This window comes from Lissotriton vulgaris, chromosome 8 (assembly GCF_964263255.1).
Source record: "Lissotriton vulgaris chromosome 8, aLisVul1.2, whole genome shotgun sequence".
NCBI classification, from domain to species: Eukaryota; Metazoa; Chordata; class Amphibia; order Caudata; family Salamandridae; genus Lissotriton; species Lissotriton vulgaris.
In genome coordinates, this window is record NC_141696.1 from 1208512495 (window position 1) to 1208538039 (window position 25545).

The following is a 25545-nucleotide window of genomic DNA, read 5'->3' on the forward strand; positions in this document are numbered from 1 at the left end:
ACCCACTTATCTAACACTTAATCTATGGAGGATATATGAGCCAACCAAATACTGCATCCCAAGAGCTCAGAAAGTGTAGAGATACAAGAAAGGATGCCTTACATTCAAAGCAGTACAAAAGGGGGTGGTGATGGACAGAGCATCTGAATCAATTAAACACTCACATCCAGTCAAAAGATCTGGGTTTAATCCATCACCGTTCTTTAGCCCACTCTGCCACCCCAGTACAGACATGGCTATATGCAAATCAGTCTGGCCCTGTGCCTCATGGTAACAGTCCAGCCCGAACTGCCAAGCCATGTCTTCCCTGGACCGGAAACAAGCTTCCGAGGACCGGTTTCTGGCATTCCAGCCGTCTCCAGCCCGGCTTGCTTGAATCTAGTGGCAAAGTGAGCAAGGGACTCACGTCTGAGCATACCCGGCCACACTTATAGCGGCCAAAAGCGGTACAAAAGGGGGTGGTGATGGACGGAGCATCTGAATCCTCGGAAGCTTGTTTCCGGTCCAGGGAAGACATGGCTTGGCAGTTCGGGCTGGACTGTTCCCATGAGGCACAGGGTCAGACTGATTTGCATATAGCCATGTATGAACTGGGGTGGCATAGTGGGCTAAAGAACGGTGATGGATTAAACCCAGATCTTTTGACTGGGTGTGAGGGTTTGATTGATTCAGATGCTCCGTCCATCACCACCCCCTTTTGTACCGTTACATTCACAGCAAGCAGGTGATGGTTTGCCAACTTACATTTTGTTTATTACAAACATAACTATTTTTAGCACAATACAGATTGCACTAACTGAAGCTTTACAAAACCAACCTGCAGTGACCTGACAGATTTACAGTACCAAATGTGATGTTATTTGAATATTATATAGCATCCTGCATAGAACCGGAGAGATCTGGGCTTCAACTCGGCAACAGGACATGGAATGATGAAAAGAAATGTGCTTCAAACTTGATGGTTGACCTCGCCTGGGATCGGTGGCCAACCCCCATGAATACCATTTCCTACTCTGGCAAATCCACAGAGGCTTTTGTGCTCCTGAAGTCGACAAAACAGGACTACTGAGTTTGTTAGCAATCATTTGTCTTACTGGCCAAGAACGCCCTTTAAGTTATTGTGTGCATTAAAAAAAGCAAATGTTTCCTACAAGTGTGTTACTCCCACCGTTGTGTGAAAAAGGAGCACAAATCTTTTTCTCAACACATAGGAAATGATCGCGGAAGACGGGGCAATTGGGCATTACTATTTGTGAGATTAAGGTGTAGGTTATTTTCTAAGGTGTAGGTTCTTTCTTGCAGAAAATAGATATATAGAATGCTTAATTTGCGCTAGTGGTTGCAAGTGAGTCAACTAGCACCCATTTTAGGGGACAAGACTTTTTTTTTCATTCAATGGACTCAGACCCAGAAAACGAGAGGGAGAAGCAGAAAACAGAGAAAGAATGTGTACGAGAAGGACGGAAAAACAGTGAGAAAGAGAGAAAGCAGGGATGAAAAAGAACCTGTAGGAGTGAGATAAAGGGCAGGGAGTATTGGGTGTAGTACACGGAAGAGGCATAAGATAGAATGAAGACTAGACAGCCTTGTTATTTGGCAACCCTGACATTCATCAGCACCGACACTTATTTTACAAGCCAAGCACTGAATAAACATGCATTTGAAAAGATCCAGTAAAACAGACAACAGATATCACTTACATAAAAAATAAGTCCTAAAACAATCCATCCATCTACTTATAGGTCTATTCTCCTAACTGTCAGAGGTAAACCACACAGAAAGCTTTTTGGCAATATTGGACAAAATGCACTGACTGATAGAATCAAAGGGGTAGATAGGAACAATTGCATACCCTTTTACTGAGATGAATGCAGAGAAGTGCTACACTCGTGCTGCTTACTTTGGAGGGAAACCTGGTAATGACCTGTTTCACAGAACGCTTAGTGAGGACAGATTGGGTGGAGGGGTAGTAAAATCAGAAACATTGCGCTATACTACAGCTGTCGGAGGCCTCTGTTTGTAAGCTTAACTGTCCGTATCTCTCAAAGTACCCCCCTTCAATAATCCATGAATGCACTCTCCAATTATTCTAATCATCCATCAATATACGCACTTATTCAACCATTCATCAATCTATGAACACATTCACCCTCAACCTACCCAAGTGCTCAGTAATCATCCATCCACTCATTCATCAATCCGACCACGGACTCATTAACGCATTCGCCCACCCACACACAAACCCGACAATCAACGAAAATCACTCTCACATATTTGTTGCCTTTCCCAACACGTGCTTCTATGCAATAGTGATTTAACTGCAGTTGAGCCTAACTGAAAATCAAAATAACCTAGTGTTAGGACTAATACAAACCTCTCAGTGCTTTGCCAATTGATATATTGGATGTATGCAACACATGGCACAGGCAAATGTAATCCCTCAACAAGAGAGCACAATACAGGTTTCCTGTGCTGCACCATGCTGCTACAAAGTAAGCATTTAAAGGCTAAAAAGACATGCTAAGCGTTTATAATAGCGTAATCAGCAGTCTTAACAAATTTCCCTTAACGTTACTGAGAACTTAAATGTAACTGTTGATAACATGAGATGACTGGATAACGAGAGGCAGTGGCAACCAAGTCAAGCTCTGCGGTCAGCATCTGCAGCTGCTTTTACTGACCCACGAGCACGTACATAATATCTTAGCAATGTTGGAAATGGCCCTTTCTGCAGGGTCACCCCCAAACGTTTTGCCTGCTCTTCCCAGTTGTGCTAAATTCGTTTTTATTGGCTTTAGGAATCTGGGCACTTCACCTGTGCTGAACTGCATGTGTGCATTGTTTAAAACATGGTAACATTGGCTTATTCACAATTGGTATATTTCATTTACCCATCAGTCTCTAGTAAAGTGCACTACATGTGTCCAGGACATGTAAATTAAATGCTACCAGTGGGCCTGCAGCCCTGATTGTGCCACTCAATTGATTATCCCTTCAAACATGTTTCAAGCCTGCCACTGCAGAGCTTGTGTGTGCAGTTTTAAACTGCCATGTCGGCTTGGCAAATTAACCAACTTCTAATGTTTTGACTCCTTCACAGAAAGCATTATTGAACAAAGGGACATCTTTAGTTCCGACATACCGGACCAGTCTTTTGAAGCATAACCTTCTTCTATGACACTTTTTCGACAATCTACCATAAAACATCAACATACAAGAGGAAACTCCATCTCAAGAATTTAAACCCAAAAGTGTCTTCTTGGCACCAACAGCACACAAAACGTTTGATACCTTTGAAGCACTAGTTAAAAAAGCTTTGCAATGCGTCAATTTTCAGACACCAACGTCCAGGAACCTGACCCACAAATACCAAAGTATCCTGATGGCACAGGCTCGTAACCGGAATTTGGCATTTTCAGGGAATTCCCATGAAGACCAAGGCTTTACATGCTACCTAAGTTTAAAAAAAATGCCTGGACCCTCCATTTAGGCCTATTGTGTCAATATGTCGGTCTATACACAAAGTCTAGACAAGTACTTGGACCTTCTTACAACCAGTGGTTCAAATCTGGAACTCATATATTCAAGATACAACCGACTTTCTCGAACAATTGTTAAATTTCTTGGTCATAGATTGTGATTCTTGGTGTCTATGTACCATTCATGTCACAGCACTTCACACCTCAATACCACATGCTGAGAGGTTAGAAGCTGTAGAATGGGCTCTGTTACTGCAGGATAAAATTGGTGTGAATGAGGTCCTCCTCCGGTAGGGTTAAGAGAAAAGCTCCTAGTGCAGGCAGTGCCACCAAGTGCAGTGCCGGAGGCACGTACACCGAGACTATGTTTAAAAGTTTTCCCTCCCATTGGCCTTGAATCGCTGCGAAGCGACCCTGGTCATCTGTCTTGGTCTGTAGGAGTATAAACAATGAGGTCTTTTTGAGTAGGATACCTGTCCCTCTCGAGCCTGAAGTAAATTCAGCGTGCGCCGCCAACTTGTATCCTCGTCTGTCTAACGCTTTGCAAGCCTTCCCTGTGAGATGAGTCTCTTGCAGCAGGACTACTGTTGGACTATGCCGTTTCAAAGCCGGTAGTACCAGACCCTTCTTTATTTTATTGCCCAAACCTCTTATATTCCTGGTCAGTATTTTCAGGGGCGGCACAGGGGATTCTAGTGTCATGTCGTGATGGACATTACTCCGTGGATTGCGCACCAGGGTAGGCCTACCGGGTGTTGTGGAATCGCTGTTGTGTAATTACATCAAAGCGTCTGTGGCGCAATCGCAGACCTGACATGCATGTCTTTCCTATCTCACTCGTGATGCAACTGCTCTCTCTTCGTGTTCTCAGTGTATGCCTGTCGTCAATTCCTGCCACAATATTTAAACATAAACTAACCAAAACTGTCCCTCCCCTCCCCTCCCCCCTCCCTGCCTCCTTGCTCAACGGACTTAAAACCGCCCGCCACCCCAACTTAGCAGAGTGCTTCTCCCCAACCCAAACCATAGTACTTGCTTGTCGGGGTACAAGGTCTGTAGAGGCGGCAGCCCTTGCGGTCCACCCAGGCTCGCCTCAGTTCAGAATCCAGCCCAATTTCAATAGTTGGTACAGTGTTATTGCCGGTTGGAGCAGAGAGGTTAATGTTAGTGTCCCAGTTCATTTTCTTACGTCCCTGGGCGTGGAGAGCGGCTCGGTTCCACTCGCCTCTGTTCTTGAGATCCAACGTGGTCGTCCTCCAGTTGATGGCGGTGATTCCTGTTGGTGTGCCGCTGCGCTCCTACTTGCCGCCAACCTTCCAACCAATCGTACGCAGCTTCTGGTGTGTCGTAGAACCACGTTTTACCATCGGCTACTACTCTGAGTCGGGCCGGGAATAACATGGAGTAGGTCAGTTCACGCGCTCTCATCTCCTTTTTGACCTCCATGAAGCTCCGCCTGCGACGGGCCACCTCTGCTGTGTAGTCTGGAAAGAATGCACGAGTGTAGTTGTGTATACGGAACGCCTGTGACGTTCTCGCCCCTTGCAGGATTGTGTCCCTATCGCGAAAGTTGAACAATCTGGCTAGTACCAGTCTTGGGGCCGCCCCCAGCTTTGGTTTGCCTCCCGGAACTCTATGGGCCCTTTCAACTGAGAAGAAGTGGGATAATCCCTTAGGTTGAAGTCTGGTTTTGATTAAGTCTTCTACGTATAAGTCCATAGCCTGGATCCCTTCTGTTTCAGGAAGTCCTAGAATTCGTACATTGTTTCGTCTCGGTCTCCCTTCTTGGTCATCCAGCTTCTCTTTTAGAAGTTTATTTTCTGTCTCGATCCGCGTCATTGCTCTCTGCAATTCCGATGTGTCCTCCACCAGTGACTTCGTAACCATTTCTACTTCCGTGATCCGTTCAGTCATTTTGTGGAAGTCCGCCCGTAGTAAGGAAACGTCAGTTGAGATCGTTCTCACCGTCTGTACTGCTGATAGCGCTTTCATGAGGTCTTCCAATGTGACCTTTTTTGCCCCATCTCCTTCAGATGTTTTTCCCGTGGATGGATGCCCCTCCGTTAGTTGCGAGCTATTTTTCTCATACGCATATTTGTCCAACTTGGCCTGCGCTGATTGGTTCCTTGGGCCTCTACCAGTCATGTTGACTCCTCCAAGCGGTCCTCTGTGGCAAGGCTGGCGTGGGGGGAAAGAGGCAACCAAGCCGAATCTCTATGAGGAATGGTATGGAGTGTTGGTCACAGCAGTGGTAACCTGTAGTATCTGGTGGGTGATCGTGCTCGCTTGAGGGTGCTTTCTGTCCTACTGTCTTGCCTCAGGCGCCTGTCTGGCTCCCCAATGCAGCGGCGACTGTTATAGTGTGGGCAATAATGGAGTTCAATCTGCCCGTGACGTCGTGTACACCAGGTCTCCGTGAACTTCAGAACATATTGGGAATAAAGACAGGAGGGGGGAGGCCCCGGATCACACTTCCATCACTGCCATCATTTGCCGGAAGGCTCGCCACTTCATGAGCCACCGAACCCTCCGACAGGTGGTTCCTCCACTGGCAATGCACTCTCTGTGCCTTCGCCCCCAGTATGGGCAGGTATATTACCCCTCTCGATTGCGGTGTTGAGATGCCGGCGTGGTCCGCTCGTGCGCTGCTTCCCCTCACTCCCTCAGCCCGGCACCGCCGGTCTGCGTGCTGCCGCAGCTGCGTCTATGGTGATGTGTGTCCGGTAGGTACTGAAGTCGCCTCTGTGATTCCTACTGGCGTTACTGCGCTGCCGGGGGGGGGGGGGAGGGAGGGAGGGGGGGGGGAGTGGGGGTGGGGGGTGTTCAATGTAGCGAAGAGGCGCTGTATATAGTGTTGCGGCAACCGGTGGGCGCAACTCACATTAGTGTCCAATATGTCCGTTAGCCGAGTTCAGGACTGCCAATATTGCCCGTGGTCTCCGGGAACAGTGAGAGCACAGTCGCTGTGTGTGAGCTGTTGTTGGAGGTACTGTAGGCGGCCGCCTCTCGTCACAGCTGAAATAGGGGGTCCTTCCGGTGTTGCGGTGTCCGGCCTCCCTCCACTTCCGCCCGGCTACTGAAGTACGGCAGCTCGCTGCTTGTTGCTGTTATGAAGGCCCTCAGTGCCCGTCGCTCTCCGAGTTCGATTTACCACTTCGGAGCGCCTCCCGACTCCGCAGGCCGATCTAGCTCTGCTCCGGACCTCCGCTCTCGTCCCGGGGGCCTTGTAATAGAATGGATAAATGAACAGATCAGTGATAAAGGGTGGCTCACTCACGGAGCTCAGCAGCTACGCCGCCATTACCATCGGCTGCTAGCCACGCCGCCGATGTGTGGACATTTAATACTTTTTCCTTGTTCCTAGATCTGAGATTGACACTAGATTTTCAATAAGAGTTGAAGAGAATAGTTTGGATATTGAATGTAGAGGGAGCTGTAAGAGAGTAAAAGGGAGAGAATGTCAGCATCAGTCAAATGTTCGGCACACCTATGAGGCCTGGGAAGGTGAGATTTCCAGTTCAGATTTAAGTAACATTCCATGGAAGTGATTTTCTCCAGAAGTGTTTGACCCTTGTAGGAAGGCTAGGTTGATTAAACTCAGAAGTCATTAAGATCTCAAAACATCTCCATCTTCAAAGAGAAGTGTAATATCTTCAGAAGGGCTACGTTAGCTAGATGAAGATCCTTCATGATGTCGGTCAGCTTATCCTCAATGGAGGGAGGGTTTAAAGTATGTGTCGTTGCTATGGAGGAGACAGTAAATGAGATCCCTCAGAGGAGTGACAGGTGGTAGGGGGTGTGGATTCCTCATATGTCAGAAGGTAAGTAGTAGGTGAGGTGACGGACGGTTGTTTTTTGTGGAAGGTGTACTGTGGCAGGCGAGTGGAGGGCGGGGTTAGGCAGAGGTGTCAGATTATTTCCTTCGCTGGGTACCATGTGTTGTAGGTCAGTTGAGGTCTGTGGGTTTGGGCACATGATATTCAAGCAGTGCACGCAGAGCAGTGAAGATGGTGTGCACAAAGGCTGGTGGGAACACCTGCATTTCCCTAGCTTGTTGTTGTTGAAAGCTATAGGGGTGAGCATTGTGTTTCACTGTCATTTGAGTAGAGGGAGAGGGCCAGTTTGATAAGTTTGTATTCAGGCAGACTTTAGTTGTAATAAGAGACCTAGGTTCGACCATAACGTTTTTGAAGTTGGTGCAAGGGAATTGGTTCAGCTGAGTTTGAGTAAGTGAGGAAGAAGTGGGGAGGTGATAGCGGTGGGGGGTGAAGATTCAATGCAGAGGAAAGACGTGTTTGGTATTGCAAATGGAATATTGCTAGCCCATTGCATTTTTGATCCTCATAAAGAGTATGTCAAACTATTCCAAGTTTAGGTCTGATGCTTGAATAAGAATGTTCCCATTGTATTATAGGGAAATGGCCAGATCAGCTTTGAAGACTATAGAGGGTATGATGGAAAAACGGAAAAGTTATGTGTTTTCTTCAATGGTTTGGATCTGAACATGGACATAAAGGTTCTCCTCCACTGGGCTCTCATGTTTGTGAAGAAGATTAGGTTGTTGACAACGACCACCTTTAGATGTACAAAAGTAGACATCTAAGCCAAGCGTCTTTGGGTTCCGTTTGAGAAGATTATGTTTGAAGTTATTAGTAGCGTTTTTAGATCGGTTAGGGGGTACACAATATTATAAGCATTGTGACCCACCCGTGACAACAGGTCCTCATAAGGGCTATTAATATTTGGAGCCATGTGAGCTCATAAGTAGAGTCTGGGTCTTGAGTTATCCGACGTACTGTTTCAAAATGTGAGATTCATTCGGACAAAGAATAGGCATGTTTGGCATGGGGCTTAATAGAGCCTTAAGTATCAGGGAGACTGGACAGCTCAATGAAAAGCCGGATAAATGCTTGGCAGTGAAGAGGCACCATTACAAGATGTCCGCTCTTAAAACAAAACTGGTGATCAGTCCTATCTTTCTTTCATGTCGAGTCAACTTGGCCAGAGTCCTCCTTTACTTTTTGTGAATGAGCTCGGATGATGGTTTTATCTCCATTTCAAACACGCTGAATGTGTCACCATCTTATACCAGCGACCCAAGGTCGAGGCGGATAAAAGACATTCCCAAAATGGAGAGTTGTTTCCTGCCCAAGCAAAGCTAGATACCACGCTAGGCCCACAAAGTAAACAAAAAACAATCAGCAATGACCATTCAGTTCCAGGCACATACTTACGATCAAGCCGGCAGCACTGTAATCAGCCTCACCTTGTCAGTAGTCTTGGCTCCTTCTACAGCAGCTTGCATCAAGCTCACATTAAGCTCACAGGATGGCGGGGTGGCTCAACAGAACAGGCGATTCCCACTCAACATCACGGCACACTGGGCAAAGTTCGATTGGCTTCACTCAGTAAATACTCACTTACAATAAGCACGGCAGGAGGAGACGGCAGTTCTCTCAGATGCTAAAGCACTCCCCAGTCGCCGCAGTGTAGCCTCCCAGACTGTCCCACCCAAAGGCGCTCCAACTATTCCCCGTGTAAAGTGTTTGTACTCACTTCAATGTTGGTGTAGGTTACTGAATTGAAGTTGCTTGCATTGTCATACGCTTTACTCATGCCTGGTGGGATGTTACTTGCAAATACTCCTTGGGGGAAATCTTTCAGACATCTTGTAAAGCATCCAGTATTTCTATATGTTTATAACAGACTAGTAGAAATGAGAAAAGAGGAGTTTCAACTACTAGTAAAAATGTAGGCTGACCCTATCGTGAGTAGGCAATTTAACAAACATACAATTAGTTAAAAGAAATACACTTACGTCGTTCTTCCTCATTATATGAAGGTACAACAACTGAGAGTTCCTTTGTCGGGGTATCATGTATGCTTGGAAATGCTTCCTTTTCCCCTTTGGCATTCTGAAAGTACTTCTCCTCTTTCTCACGATGAAGATTTGGCATTTTTGTTGCGGAAACATGGGCGACCATTACAACCTATATGAGAAATATTCAGATTCATTTCTTTGTCTTAGAACAGATTTTGTAAAAATAAAAGAAGAATTTGAAAGACAATTAAATCGTCACCATATTCTCTTGCTAACACAGTCTATTTATAAACTAGTTTTGCAGGTAAGCAAATATTTTCTTTATCTCATCACTTAGAAATTCAAGACACAGTTTCTGTTTGTAGCAGCTTCTTTTCATTTCAAAGCTTGGTTTAATCGTGGAACCCTGCAGAAGGAAAAATCCTCTGATTCGGACCAATCTTAATTTTTTTTTACCCACGGTCCTGATGTAAGGCAAATTACCTTCAGGATTAGCAGCATAAATAGATTACCAATTCCATGCCAAAATCAACGATTGTATTCTATCCTGTCTGACATCAAGAGGCTAGCTGAAGCATTCATGATGATACCAGAAGAGGTTGACCAGGAAAAATAAAATGGTCTGTCAAAGTCCTGTGAAGAAACTGGAAAACAAAATAATGTTTCATGAACCACATGTTGTAAGAGTAACTAAATGAAGATCAATCAACACGAGCTCTCCACTACGGACTAATGTATAAATGACTTGTGTTGTACCATTAATACAGCAATCTGCTATGTTGGCAACATTCACATCAGATGGTAAACTCAGGCTTGAGTGAAGCCTACAAGGCACTATGGATTTAAAGCGAGTCCTGAATGGCGCTGCGTCAATCCTGCAGGGCAGTCTGGTGCTGTGGTGTTCAGAAAGAGGTCTGTGAGCAGCAATGCTGATGTAGAAGTGATGGGTACTGTTGGTAAAGTATGAGTGTTGTGGTGTGCGTTCGATGCACAATGAGTTACGGTAGAATGCAGTGTGACTACAGTGAGGAGTGAGGCAGGCTTGGAGGAGCAGAATGACAAGTGTACTATAAATACCATGCTGTGGTTGTGCTCTAGAGCAATGGCTCCCAAACTTTTTAGAACCACGACCCACTTTTTTGAACAACAAAATTTTGCGACCCACCTACCTTTAATGGACAGGAGATGGGTAGATATTATTGAAAGTAACAAAAGCATCACATGGTAGCACACTGTCATTTACAGACAGCACATTTCCGATTGCAATGGCCACTAAATTTGCACAGACATGCAGTTTTCCTGATAAAACTATATAGCACACAAATGATAATGTGTGGAAATCGTGCTTCTATGAATACTTATCATTTATGCATAACCAAGCAAGTGTCTTTTTGATCGTATTAAAACCTCTTTTTCAAGCATACTTCAGAATTACAAAAACGTGCTTCATTTTCCTAACTGTTGGATGTATACAGTTCATTCACAGGTATTTATATTTTGTTGTGCATTGCAAACATCCCACATTGTCACATAATTCACTTTAATAACTTCTCTTGTTTTACAGTCAGAGAAAGAACAAGCATTTACAATACAATGGTCTCGGCATTCTTAAAGTTAGAGATATTGGCATTGCTCATGACATTTTATTTTATGTTTTTTTTTAAAACAAATAAACGGCATTGTCATTTACAATGCCAATAGCAGGGCAGGACAGCAAGCACAAGCAACGAGGGGGCAGGACAGCAAGCACAAGCAACAAGGGGGCAGGAGAGCAAGCACAAGCAACAAGGGGGCAGGAGAGCAAGCACAAGCAACAAGGGGGCAGGAGAGCAAGCACAACAAGCGAGGGGGGCAGGAGAGCAAGCACAACCAGCGAGAGGGGGGGCAGGAGAGCAAGCACAACCAGCGAGGGGGGGGGCAGGAGAGCAAGCACAACCAACGAGGAGGGGGGGCGGAGAGCAAGCACAACCAACAAGAAGGCAGGACAGCAAGCACGAGCAACGAGGGGGCAGGACAGCAAGCACGAGCAACGAGGGGGCAGGACAGTAAGCACGAGCAACCAGGGGGGCAGGACAGCAAGCACAAGCAACGAGGGGGAGCAGGAGAGCAAGCACAAGCAACGAGGGGGGCAGGAGAGCAAGCACAAGCAACGAGGGGGGCAGGAGAGCAAGCACAAGCAACAAGGGGGCAGGACAGCAAGCACGAGCAACGAGGGGGCATGTCAGCAAGCACGAGCAACGAGGGGGCAGGTCCGCAAGTACGAGCAACGAGGGGCAGGACAGCAAGCACGAGCAATGAGGAGGGGCAGGACAGCGAGGACGAGCAACGAGGGGGGGGCAGGACAGCAAGCACGAGCAACGAGGGGGCAGGACAGGAAGCACTCACCGGAGGACTCGCCGCTTCTCGAGCAGAAATGGCGTCAGAAAAGCGCCGACATTTTCGCATTCGGGGCGTGGTGTTTGCGGTTAAGTGACGGATGACGTCACAGAGTTAAAAACTGCAAAAAACACGCCCCCAAATCCGAAAAAGAAGGGACTTTAACGGAGTGACGCCCCTCTCCTCCAATGGCTGGCCTCCGTTTAGGAAGCCAGCCAATGGAGAAGAGGGGCGGGTTAAAGCTCCCATACTAAGAAACATTAAATCTCGGAGCGAGACTGCGCAAGCGCAGCCTACGGTCCGAGACCTAAAAAGGTTGAAAGAATAAAGCAGCCTGACATTTGACCTCTGTCTTTGAATCACTGGCAAATGTGACAAGTTCAAAGCAGAATATACAGGCATGATTAGTCATTGCTGTGACATTCGCGACCATCCAAAAATCAGCTCATGACCCAGAATTTCAGGAAACACTGCACTAGAGCAATATTCTCTTTTCAATCCTTTGCTCCCAAAATATATATTTCAGTACTTAACTCAAATGACAAATACAATTCTCTCCTTTTTGGGTGTACAATCTTACTCTTGGATGTTCCCAAGTAAATGTTGGTGTGTATGTAAATGCTAGGCTACCCAGTATGCGCATACTGAGATACAGAATAAATGCAGTGCAGTGCAGTGCTATGGGTTGCCCTGAGAGGCAGCACAACATGAATCTGCTAAGTAGCTTCATTTAGAGTAGGTGCAGAGAGTGCTGTGGTATACTTGGAGTGCAAGGGTGAGGAGTGGGAAGGTGGGATGCAGAGAGGTGCCAGAGAAGTATCAGTGAACTGAGGTGGAGCTTTCGCACTGCAAAAGTGCAGTGTTAGTACTGGCTGGGGGTGATGAGAGATACAGTGGTCTGCGAGGAATGGATCGTGGCACAAAGTGGTTTTGGAGTAATAGTGACAGAGTGTTATGTGGGGTACAGAATGGCCAGTGCAAACTACCAAATTTTGACAGGGAGCAGTACAAGGACAGTAACAAATATTATGATTACGTGCAGTCCGATGCCAGTACAAGACTAAGCCAGATCTTAGTCTACACCAATCGAGTCCCGAAGGCTAATTCACTATTTTGATTCCAGAGTAAGAATATTTTGGGGAAGGTTTCCCCAAGTAAATTCATTGATATCATAAGGATGCAGAAGAAGACAACAAATAGGAATGCTGCCTGAGAATACTCCAATGCAAATGTACTCTGTATGAATGTTAACTAACAACTCTATGCTCTGCCAGTAGTAGAGAAGCAATGAAACCTTTGGAATTTGACAGACATTTGAATGCAATGAACTACCAAGTCACTGCAATGCACTATATAAATTGTCTCCCATGTTGGCTGTAGGAAACTAAGAGGGGCGTGACTACTGTAGTGTATAGTAGGTTGCAGCCAATGCTTGAAAAAGAAATAATAAATAAATGCAGAGATTCATCATGTTCAACTCTGACTAGGACAGTGCTAGATGGTTCAAAATCCTCATACATGAACAGGACCTTTACAATCAATAACGTATCTGAGGCTGTGCCCGTCCGAAATATGTATGTAGCCCACTGCATTTAAAGTGACCAGTTAAGCTGGTCTATAAATTTGTATGGTTTGATCTCGGCCTCCTGCCGTTTGATCCCGGACCAATAGTGTTTGTGTTCCTGTACTGTGCAATTTTAATCTAGTGTTCTGTGGTCTTGCAATAGTGCTAACTGATGTAAGGACAGTGCCAGGCAATACTGGGCAACACGGTGTTGACCTGTACCAGCTCAATCACTGAGGCTCCATAATGCATGATCTTGAATGTGATTTACCCACTTGATTGTGAGTTTTGATGCTGATCAATCAATCACTGGATGATATTTGGACATGCCCTAGTTGATTATTTGTGTTCCACCGAGTCTGTCTGAGATATTTGCACACTCCATTGCATTTAAATGTAGAGTTCAATTTTTAAGTGCCTAATCTTCAGTACAAATTGGATCGAGCAAAATCTATGCATATTGTGGGGTGTGGCTAAAAGTTGTCTGTCTAGCTCTTGTGACGTTCCTTCCGAGGCCCCGAACATCTGTGCAAAATCCACATGCTGGGGTGACGATACAGCAACATCACGCTCTTATGAATACTTTGGACCGGGTGCAGTGGGCAACAGTTCTGCTTTGAAGGTGAAAGTGCGTTACTTGGGCCTGGTGGGCCAGGAAATTTGGGCCAACAAAGCGGTGAGGCCCACAAGAGCTGACTTTGTGGGCCTAGACCACGGGATAGGCAGTAGAGAGATCACTCGTTACGGGGCCATCAGAAGTGAGACCCCGGGCCACGAGCTGCAACCATCTTTCCAAAGAGGAAGCACCCCTTGGGTGCCAGGGCCTGGCTTGGCTGTGACCAATGAGGCAGCTGCTCGTGTCCCTCCCTCCGCATGGAATGAAAGGTGGGCTGCGGGTGGGTGTGGAGACTGATAGAGGAGGTGGTGGAAGCTCAGAGGACTGCGGTGAAGCTTTGAAGCTGCAGTGTAGAGGCGCCTACAACCATCCCTTATGGTGCGAGGTGTGCGGTGCCCGGAGCCTGGGGGTAACATCCTGTACAGGGATCCCAGGATGTAATAATTCGAGTGAGTTATGGACTGCCATACACCACCATAATCCAGCAGCAAGGCCCCACACAAGGGTGGGTAGATGGAGACCCTGAGGAGGCATCCGCAGGGGCAAGGGCGTGCTCCCTCTTCCCCGGGTTTTATCGGTGGTTGATCCATGTGACAAGACCAAGCAGCACACCACTCAAAATGGCAGTGGACTCGCAAGTTTAAATCTCTTTTTGCAATTGCAGGAAGGGGACCCCAGCGGACTGCCAGTTGGCTACATCCTCCTGGACAGAGTGACCCGACCTGCAACTCTAGTCATGGTGATGAGAGGTGGAGCATCGGCCTCCTCCTAAGGGAATATGGATCACTTTACCAAACAGAACACAGGTGCAGCGAACCTGCCACCAGATGATAGCCCTAGAAAGGCGAAACAATGAGGGTGGTAGGGGGGGGGGGGGGAGCTTGGCTACCTAGCGACCATACTGCAGGCCATAAGAAAATTGTGTGAGGCCCTGGATGGATGCATTGATGGAGCGGCCACCAAGGTGTCCTTCTTGCGGCACAATCTCTGCAAGTGTTGGACCGTATAACGGAAGGGGAAACCAGGGTTTCCTCAGAAAAGGATGAGGTAAGATCCCTCATGCTTGATTTCACAAAGCTGCAGAAAGTGGTACTACAGTTGGAGAAACACAAGGATGATGAGGAGGGTAGATCTTCGGTTGATGGGAGTCCTGGAGGGCTTTGAAGGCAGGCATCAAGAACAATTCTTGATACAGTGGTTTAATTTCTGGATCCCGGCACACAAACTCTTATTTTGTTTCACAACAGAGAGGGCTCACATATTTCTCCCCCGGCCCGGCTCCTGGGTCGCTGCCTACACAGGATATTATTTCGCTGCCCAACTACTCCGACAGGGACTCCATCCTCTTGGCGCTGAGGACCGTCAGACAGTCCTACTGGACTCTGCTCGGGTCATGGTGTTCCCCAACTACACTCTACGAGTACAACAATCACGATGCACATTCAAAAAAGTGATGGACAAACTCCGAGCGATCCAAATTAAATACATGCTCCCATATCCAGCCCGACAGAAGGACATCCACCAAGAGAGACCTCACACATTTGATAACGCATATGAAGCCTGGCACTGGGTGGAAAATTTACCTACACTGAATGCCTACAGGGGAGACTGCTCCACATGGGAACCAGATACTTGGAACGTGGTCCATTTGCCCAGACCTTGATTCTGCAGATTCAGAGCTGCATGGTTCCCAAGGAAGGGCCGGGTCTGGCAGAGACTTTTCACTTTCCGATGGGGAGGTCACAGCTCAGCCTTGCCAGCCAGAAACACTGCCCGAGCCTATCGAGCCTTCATAACTGACGTAACCTTGGTGCTGTTGATCTTGGGTAGGCTTGATCACCCTAGAGGATGATGCAGAAGTTGCGTCTGAATCCCTAGAGTGAAGGTGGAGGGCCGGGGCAGCTGCACTGGGAGACAAGCCCCATGATGGAGCTAGAGACCTAGCAAGGGCCTTGTTGGCTGCACTACATTACCAGCAGTATCTGATAGTGTAAAACAGGGTAGATTAATGGTGGTAGGCCATTGCCTTGTGTTAATAATATTGAGTGTAAAACAGGGTAGCTAAATGGTGGTAGGCCATTGCCTTGTGTTAATAATATTGAGGCGTTCTGAGCAGAGCAACATATACTTCCTTCCAGAAGTGAAGGGCAGGGTTAATATAGGAGAGGACAGTTGCCTCTCCAAGATGGGGAGTTACTGTTTCAAGGTTCACAAGGGCATTAGCCAACATGAAGGGCCGGGCCGCTATTGTGGTGGAGGGGCAGGGACCCTAGCCACTTCTTGTTAGCCACAGAGCAAGCCACATCACACACCACCATTTGTCTGTGCCTCGGCATCAGACTTCAAAGGCTGCCGCTCCCCTGCGTGCACATCGCACAACACCATTTGTCTGAGCCTTGGCATCAGACTTCAAAGGAATGCACTCCCACGCCACAGCAATGCCGAGAGCTTGTTTTTATTTGCATCCATTTCGCGGGGAAGCCGTGTTTTGTTCTGTGTTCTCTGCACCTTTCTCGCTTTTTTTTCTGGACAAAAGTGAAACCTACCATGCTTGTTTACAATAGCCTTGCTCCTCACATGCTGTTGCTGTGTTGCCATCTCTCTAGGGACACTCAGCTTGAAAACACTCGACTTGCTACTAGCTGCAATGCTACATCCGCTATGCTTTGCCTCTAGACACCATGATCCCTCGCAGACTGTGCTGACTCTGCCCCTCCGGATTCTGAAACTCACCAATGCAGTCACCACGCAATCTCTTCTCTCTGTCTTATGAGGTCTGCCTGCCACCATTTACTTTGGACCCTCACCCTCACACCTCCTCACCCTCACAACCCTCTCACCCTCACCTTCACACCCCTTCACCCCTTTAGCCAGGGATGTGGGGGAACAGTTACACCAAAGGACAGAGCAGACACATGAACAATAATTCATGATGCAGCCATACCAATGAGATGGATTACCTGGAAGCATGGCTGCCATGCAGAACATGCCAGGACTTGAGCTTCACAAATTGAAGGTATTGTCTTAGAATGTGAGTGGCCTACCTAACAAGATAAAACATGGGGTGATGGTACAATCGATTAAGAGACAGGCCCCAGACTTTATATACCTTCATGAAATACACCTGGCAAGCAACAACTCCCTTGCCTTAAAAGGGGGCCAAACACTACACTGTCTCACTTGGGATGCAATAGGGTGTCACGACGGTGGCGATCCTTGTGAAAAAGAAACCTTCCTACCAAACAGACAGGACCTGGCACTACATGTGCGTCCAGAGTACCAGAAGGTGAAGCCCTGTATTCGCCTTGAGTGTTTATGCACCCCACCACTATTCTTGGAGGCCAAGGGGCCTATCCTCCTACAGGGAAAAGTTAGCATGCACATAGTGGGAGGGAGGGATTTCAATAAGGAGATGGACACATTGATGGAGAGATCACATACACGCATGAACCTGACCCCTACAGAATCCCAACTGACAATTCAAACAAGCGTTGGGCCTCCTGGATGTCTGGAGAGTCGGTCACCCAAAAGACAAGAGTACTCCTTCTCCCGGGTTCTCAGGACCTTTTCCAGACAGGACTACATTTTTGTACCAGTATAGGAGTGGCCTACTCAACTCTTGGCAGAATACCCACTGAGAGTATTTCAGATCCCGCCCCAATAGTGATGTTGATTGCCAAGAACAGTGGCGTAAGGGTGAGTGGTACCTTATACGTTGGGAGCTTCAAGACGGGGTACATGGTGAACAAACTGCGGACCGTATTCTCCCAGTACAAGACAAAATTAAAGACTGTGTTCTCCTCATGACTCTGTGGAAGCATATTTATTTACAGTGTTTTATAGAGTGCAAACAATGACCATCAAGGTATCAGAGCACAATACAAAGTGAGCTGATGAGGGATGCTGTACCATAACGCACCTAATTCTATGATACGATGTACATAGCAGACAATGATTATGGTACAAAACAATAGGATACAAAATAAAATAGAAAGAATGACAGTTTCAAGAGACTTCTTCTATGACACATGTTTTTCTAGTAGTAAGGCTTTAACTCCTTCTTAAAAAACTGAAAAGAAGCAATGGCTCTTGCTGAGGGTGGTAAGGCGTTCCATATTTTTGGAGCGGATCCGGCATATAGAACATTTTTCAGAGACAAGGCACATAATACAATAGACCCACAAAAAAAAAAACTCCACAGCATGCTCAGATGGTACAACTGGAAACAACCATATAAACAGTGAACTGCTATAGGTCAGGACTCACAACTAGATGATGTGGGCTGCCTAAAATCCATGTGGAAGGCCTACCACACACTGGCTCATTATGCGGCTAAGAAACGATACCTGGCCACATTGAGGTAACTATACAAGGTGGGGGACATAATAGGCAGCCTTCTGGTCTAGTGGAGTAGATGGAAGGAACAGACCACATGTGTGGGTGAACTCAGACAACACAGGATCCTGAATTGTATACAACACAGGAATAGCATACGCCTTTGCAAATTACAACTGGGCACTATACAAGGGAAGGCAAACCTCTTCTGAGACCAACAGAGCAACCTTCCTAGAGGTGCTACCATTCTCACGACTCGACCGGACAGGTGTACCTCGACTAGGAACTATCACAAGCAGTAGGACTGGTGCAACCCAGGAAGATCCCTGGACTAAACGGGATACCATTGGAGTTCTACGAAGACATCCTTTTTAGGTCTCAGGTGAGATTATAGTAAGCGGAAAAGAAAAGTCTACCTAGACTGCGGATCGCGTACAGTTCATGAGAGCTATGCACGTGCACAGAGCCAGCCACATCACACACCACCATTTGTCTGTGCCTCGGCATCAGACTTCAAAGCCTGCCGCTCCCCCGCGTGCACATCGCACAACACCATTTGTCTGAGCCTTGGCATCAGACTTCAAAGGAATGCACTCCGGCTCCCCCGCCACATCAATGCAGAGAGCTTGTTTTTTTGCATCCATTTCGTGGGGAAGCCGTGTTTTGATCAGTGTTCTCTGCACCTTTCTCGCTTTTTTTTCTGGACAAAAGTGAAACCTACCGCGCTTGTTTACAGTAGCCTAGCGCCTCAAATGCTGTTGCTGTGTTGCCATCTCTCTAGGGACACTCAGCTTGAAAACACTCGACTTGCTACTAGCTGCAATGCTACATCCGCTATGCTTTGCCTCTAGACACCATGATCCCTCGCAGACTGTGCTGACTCTGCCCCTCCGGATTCTGAAACTCACCAACGCAGTCACCACGCAATCTCTTCTCTCTGTCTTATGATGTCAGCCTGCCACCATTTACTTCAGACCCTCACCCTCACACACCCTCACACACTCTCACAACCCTCTCACCCTCACCTTCACACCCCTTCACCCTCACCCCCCCTCACTCACACCCCATCACCCTCACCCTCTCATCCCCTCACATCCCCTCACCCTCCCTCACACCCTTACACACCCCCTCTCACCCTCACCCCCTTACACAACCCCTCTCACCCTCACCCCCTTACACACCCCCTCTCACCCTCACCCTCACACACCCTCCCACACCATCTCACCCCACACACCATCTCACCCTCACACTCTCTAACCCACCCTCACACCCCCTTACCCTCACACACCCTACACTCACACCCCCTCACACCCTCACCCTCACCCTCTTACACACCCTCACCCTCTTACACACCCTCACCTTCTTACACACCCCCTCACCCTCACACACCCTCTCACACGCACACCCTCTCACACCCTCTCACCCTTACCCCCCTCACCCTCAAACACCCTACCCTCAAACCCCATTACACACACTCACCCTCACACACCCTTACCCTCACACACCCTCACCCACCCTCATAGCTTAGCAAAACATAGCATAGCAAAACATAGCATAGCAAAACATAGCATAGCAAAACATAGCATAGCATAACAAAACATACAACAAAACACAACATACAATAGCATAACAAAACAAAGCTTAGCATAGCATACCAAAACCTAGCATAACAAAACCTAGCATAACAAAACCTAGCATAACAAAACCTAGCATAACAAAACCTAGCATAACAAAACCTAGCATAACAAAACCTAGCATAACAAAACCTAGCATAACAAAACCTAGCATAACAAAACATAGCATAACAAAACATAGCATAACAAAACATAGCATAACAAAAGCATAACAAAACAAAGCTTAGCATAGCATAGCAAAACGTAGCATAGCAAAACGTAGCATAACAAAAGGTAGCATAACAAAAGGTAGCATAACAAAAGATAGCATAGCATAATAAAACACAACAAAACATAGCATAAAGCATAGCATAACAAAGCATAGCATAACAAAGCATAGCATAGCAAAGCATAGCAAAACATAGCATAGTATAACAAAACAAAGCATAGGATAGCAAAACAAAATAAAACATAGCATAACAAAACACAATAAAACATAGCAAAACAAAACATAGCAAAACACAACAAAACATAGCATAGCTTAACAAAACACAACAAAACATAGCATAGTAAAGTAAGACATAATAGCATAGCAAAACATAGCATACCAAACACAACAAAACATAGCATAACAAAACATAGCATAGCAAAACAAAACACAACATACCATAACAAAACACAGCGTAGCATAACATAACAAATCAAAGCATAGGATAGCAAAGCATAGGATAGCAAAACATAACATAGCATAACAAAACTAAATCTAGGATAGCATAACAAAACATAGCATAGCATACAGCATCACTGTGCACCACCACAGCATCACTCAGGGGCACCACAACATCACTATGTACTACCACAGCATCACTCGTTCGCCCTCACAACATCACTCAGTGCCTCCGCAGCATCAATCTGTGCAACCATTCAACAACACCTGGTTCAAATATGTTCTCTCAATGTTTCAAGCTTTATTACAAATGTAACAAAAAGATGTTAATCTTTCACTTCTGTTCTTGGATTTTCGTCACAATAAAATACACTGAACATAATCTTCACAAAAGTCATTTACAAAACTTTAAGCTATTGCCATTATAAATTACAATAACTTTTATTGAAGTACTAGCAGCCCGCCCCAGCGTTGCCTGGGGTAGAAACGGGCTGGGGCCAGCATTTGAGGCTTGCGTGCACTCCCGCCCGGGCCCCCGCCCGCCACGACATTGTCTGTGTCCCGGAGCCTGCGCCTTACCTCAGCCGGCTGATTCTTATCAACCACCTTTGTTTACTACACGTGAAAAAACAGCAAAACATAAACCACATATGTAGATTCGCATAAAACAATCACTGTTGTTGTGGTGGGAGTCGTTACACAATGCCTCTCTTGGGTCATGGCTCTGGCCAATACTCAACAGTGGTAATCATTATACTCTATATTTCTCACGCCCCCCTCCCCCTCCCGGCCTGGCCCCCTCCTGCCCCGGCCCGGCCCCCTTCCGCCCCGGCCCGCTCCCCCCCGTATCCCGGAGAGCCTGATCCTTACCTCAGCCGCCGGTCCCGATCCAGGCGCCCCGCCCGCACAGGCCGCCACTTCGCCCAGCAGCAAGCAGGGCCGCGGCAGTCTTCCCAGCAGGTCGCGATCTTCGCTGCCATTTCAGGAAGTGTTCAGGAAGTGTTGGGAGCGCAAATTATGTCATCACACAGACGTCGCGGCCGGCGCTACTTGCAAGGGACTACGTTATTTTTATTTCTAAATTTTTTAAACAACGTATATTTTTTATTTTTAATAGCCTATGTCCTTCTGCTTGCCCTGAGGTTTTCAAAGATGTCTTGGGTGTTTTGATTGGTGATGTACTTTTCGAGTTTACCTGGCTCAAAGGACACAGTTCTCTCTTTATAATAGTAGTATAGATTAATTATTGAAAAAAAATAAAAGCCATTGTTATTTGTAATATCAATACATGTAAGTCACGTAAATGCAACACATATTGCATTGCAAATGCTATAAGTGTCACATTTGCAAAAGTTATAACTATTGGCATTGTAAATGACAAAGCTATTAATTTCGCTATTTTCAAAAACAAAACAAATAAAAAATTTGTCATTTACAAAACCAATAGCTCAAACTTTCTTAATGCGAGACCTAGTGCATTGCAAACGCTTGTTATCCTGGGTCCTCACTTGTTGGCTATGTTTAACAAAGCACCAGCTGCAGGTGAACTACCGCCGGACTTGAAACATACTACAATAGTAGTAACTCCCAAACCGAGGAAACCTGGTACTCCATGCGCCTCCTACAGACTAATCTTACTATTACACATGGAAGTAAAGATCCTGCCGAAGGGTTGGTCTCTCCGCTTAGTGAGAGTCATAACCCCGCTGGTCCACAAGGACCAGACAGACTTTATACCCAACCGGAACACATGAGAAAATCTCTGTTGGCTATGTAACTGGCTAAACTACACGAGGGGCAGGCTGGAGCCGAAAGCTCTCCTGGACTCAAATGTCAAGAAGGCATTTGACTCCATAGACAGGGTGTTCCTTGTTTCAAGTCCTGCTGCAGTTGGGTTTTGGCCCAGTGTATTGTCACTGGGTGTAGTCGCATTACAAAAACCCGACCGCAAGGGTGAAGGCGAATGGCACACTGTCACAGGCTTTCCCTCTGGAGAGAGGGACCTGTGGTGATAGTGGGCGCTAGGCCAACATGCTGTGAATGATGGTGACACGGACACAGGAGTAACAGTGGGAGAACTGGCCTAGAGCACGTGCGCTCAGCCACTTTTATTAGAACAGCGTCACCTGACCAGTGACGTCTGTGGTGGGTGGGTGTATAGTGTATTACATGCACTGGGGCACTAGACTGCTGACTTCCATGTCACTACATCCCTCCCAAAATTTAATAAAGGAAAACAAATGTCCAACCTGCAAAAGAAACAACAACCTAAACTTTATAACCCCAACAGAGTCTCTTCAGGCGATCAGCTGGGAGATGTTCTGGACTGCAAGGTCAGTCATGAGATTCACCTCAGCGGTGTAGCGGCGTTGGCTTTATCTACAATGTTCGGCACTCGGCGTATCAGGAGCAGAGTAGGAGCATTTGTTGAAGGGTCTTGCTGGTGTTCAGAGTCTGGTTGATGACAACGCTTGTTGGTTGTTGCAGACGACTGCGGCACGAGAGGTCTTTCCTTGTAATTGATGCTTCCAAGACTCCTGCCGGCCAAGTACCTTCGGACTTGCCTTTCTTGCCTGACTCCTCTCTCACTGGAGCCTCAAAGACTGGCCTCTCCTGCATGGACTCCGCTCTCACTGGAGTCTCTGGAAGGACCCTCTTGCTGGACACGATGGGACCGGGTGGATCATGCGGGCTTCGCCTGAGCCCGCAAAGGCGTCGCTGAGGAACTGCCAACGGACTCACCACCAAGTCGCTTATGTTGCCCCGGGAGGGGGTTTGGTGTTATCAGCATGGATGGGCTCGCCTTTAGGACTTACATTCCATGCCTTCTTCAGACCGTTTTTCGGTGGCAGTTGTTCACCTGGGGCCTTTGTGCATCCTGTTGCCTGTCGTGGAGCTGCCGCTGCTGCACCTCTCCCATACGGATTCCTCTCACCGGAATTCCGCCGAGGCCCTTGTCCCCTGGACTGCCACGTGACCGTGTGGGCTGTGCGGGTGTCTGTGGAACTTTGGACAGGGCCACAGTCGAGTCTTGTGTAGTACCCAAGCGTGGATTGTCCAGTGCTCGGGTATGCTCTGCTTCGGCATGCTTCAGGTTCACGAAGCGCCCAGACGGTTCTTCTGTGGTTAGCCTTCTCAAATGCAGGTTGTCTGGATTGCTGGGATCCACACGGATGGTGCGATGCTCCTCTGACATCATCGATGTTCCTGTATGCTGAACGTGGTTCTTTAGCTTCCTTTGTGGAGTGATGTTGTGTTACTCCTTTCTCTTCGTGCTCTCTCTCGACGCGGTCCAGTATTCTCTCTTGCTTGCTCATTCTAACCAGGCTTCTCCATGTAGCGGGCTCTCTACATGTTTTCCCCTGGTCTTGTCCATGCGGTGGGACACTGTCTTCACTGGGCTTGGTGACTAGACCTGTCGTCGTATCTTCCTTTCACTTGATCACTTTTTTTGCTTTTATTCAGGTAACCCTTCCTTGGTCATTCTCGTCATGATTCTCCTTCTTTGTCGGGTTCCTTTGACTATAGAGTTCCTTCTTCAGTTGTTCTGCAATTCTCTGGCGAATTGGCTTCTAGTCCACAAATATCTGCTGGTCAACCTCTTGGCAGGTCATCTTCTTTACGGCTCTCTGCCGGGACGGCTTCTAAGCGACCTTGGTGTTGATCGGCTTCAGGGATGCGTCACGTCCAGTGATCGTCTGGGTACGTGCGACCTCTGGCTGGTCGGCTTCTACTTCTGTGGGCGACCATCTGGCTGGTCGGCTTCTACTTCTGTGGGCGACCATCTGGCTGGTCGGCTTCTACGCGACCTTCGGGCAAGACGTCTTCTTTGCGGCTCTCTGCCGAGCCGGCTTCTCTGCGATCTTTGCGCAGGTCGGTTGGATAGGGTAAGTCGCATCATGCAACTACCTGGTCATTCATTCTTGCAGGGTTCTGATTCTCTGCTCCAGTCAGTACCATGCGTGGTACGTCTTCAGCGCAATGTCAATTGTGCGCCTTCTCTATCGGCTTGCAATGGCACATGTCTGTCAATGAATGTGTGAGTTGCTTCCTTTTCCTTTCTCATTTTGTGGTGGCGCATTGTCCCCACGTGGCGTGCAACTCTTCGCACTTACGCTCCGCTGGCCTTGCTTCCATATAGTTTTTTCTTCTGGCTGCATCGCGCCCGGCAGGCGCCTGACAATGCGGGTGGGCTCCCCTTGCTATACAGTTAGACGGGGGGGTCGCTTCTGGCTTGTGCGGCCCCCCAGGCATTCTTCAGTGCCCGGGTTCCTACCTACGTGCCTCTTCTGCCACGTGGATGGGCTCCACGTTGGCTCTTCACTGTGGGGCACAGTCGCGGCCAACACGGGTTGGCTTCAGTCGGTCCGCTTTCAAGGTGGAGGTCCTCTTCACACCATTTAGTTCGCCGCTGGCACACGAGGTGCGGGGTAGGCTCCCGGTCACCTCCTCATGGATGTCTATGCCGAGGCACGGCACACGCCTCGCGGGCCTCTCGGCGCCGTCTCCCCGGGGGTGCCCTTCGCATGGGCAGTTCCCTCCTTCTTTTCCGGGGTTTTTCAGCTGCGGATAGCGTCCGCCCTCGTCGCCAGTGTGGTGATGGTGGGCGCTAGGCTCACATGCTGTGAATGATGGTGACACGGACACAGGAGTAACAGTGGGTGAACTGGCCTAGAGCACGTGCGCTCGGCCACTTTTATTAGAACAGCGTCACCTGACCAGTGACGTCTGTGGTCGGTGGGTGTATAGTTGTACTGACCGGGTTTTTTGTCCTATTTTTGAGTGAAGGTGACTTTAGCCTACTATCATTCTAATAGAGGGATTAGAGCCTTAGATTTGGCCTATTCACAAGATGCTTGACATAATTTCCTATTCTTTTCTCTATTCTAGGGCCTATAAGCTTATGTTAGGGGATAGATTCCTTAGTATTGGTATTATTTCATCCTTTTGTAAGGTTATTAGCATATTCCTGATAGAGTTATTCATCTTTCTGCTTATTTCGGCCTTGTAGGCCTCGAACGGGAGAGAATCCATCTTTCTTTCTGCCTCGGCTGCTTGAGATGCTTTTAGGTCA

The 25545-nt window shown here is 47.4% G+C and overlaps 1 protein-coding gene across 2 annotated transcripts in view; it reads right to left on the bottom strand.

The window, feature by feature from the left end:
* The window catches only part of ALG5 (ALG5 dolichyl-phosphate beta-glucosyltransferase), a 208601-nt gene that overhangs the window by 169795 nt on the left and 13261 nt on the right, over positions 1–25545 (bottom strand). Inside the window, exons 2-3 of one of the 2 annotated variants that reach the window (XM_086935090.1) lie at positions 9784–9944; positions 9298–9469 (exon numbers count right to left, since the gene is read on the bottom strand). In XM_086935090.1, coding sequence (XP_086791216.1) covers positions 9298–9469; positions 9784–9801 — 190 coding nt within the window. In that variant the 5' untranslated portion in view covers positions 9802–9944. The remainder of the gene's footprint in view (positions 1–9297; positions 9470–9783; positions 9945–25545) is intronic. The other variant, XM_086935089.1, reaches the window with a different exon arrangement.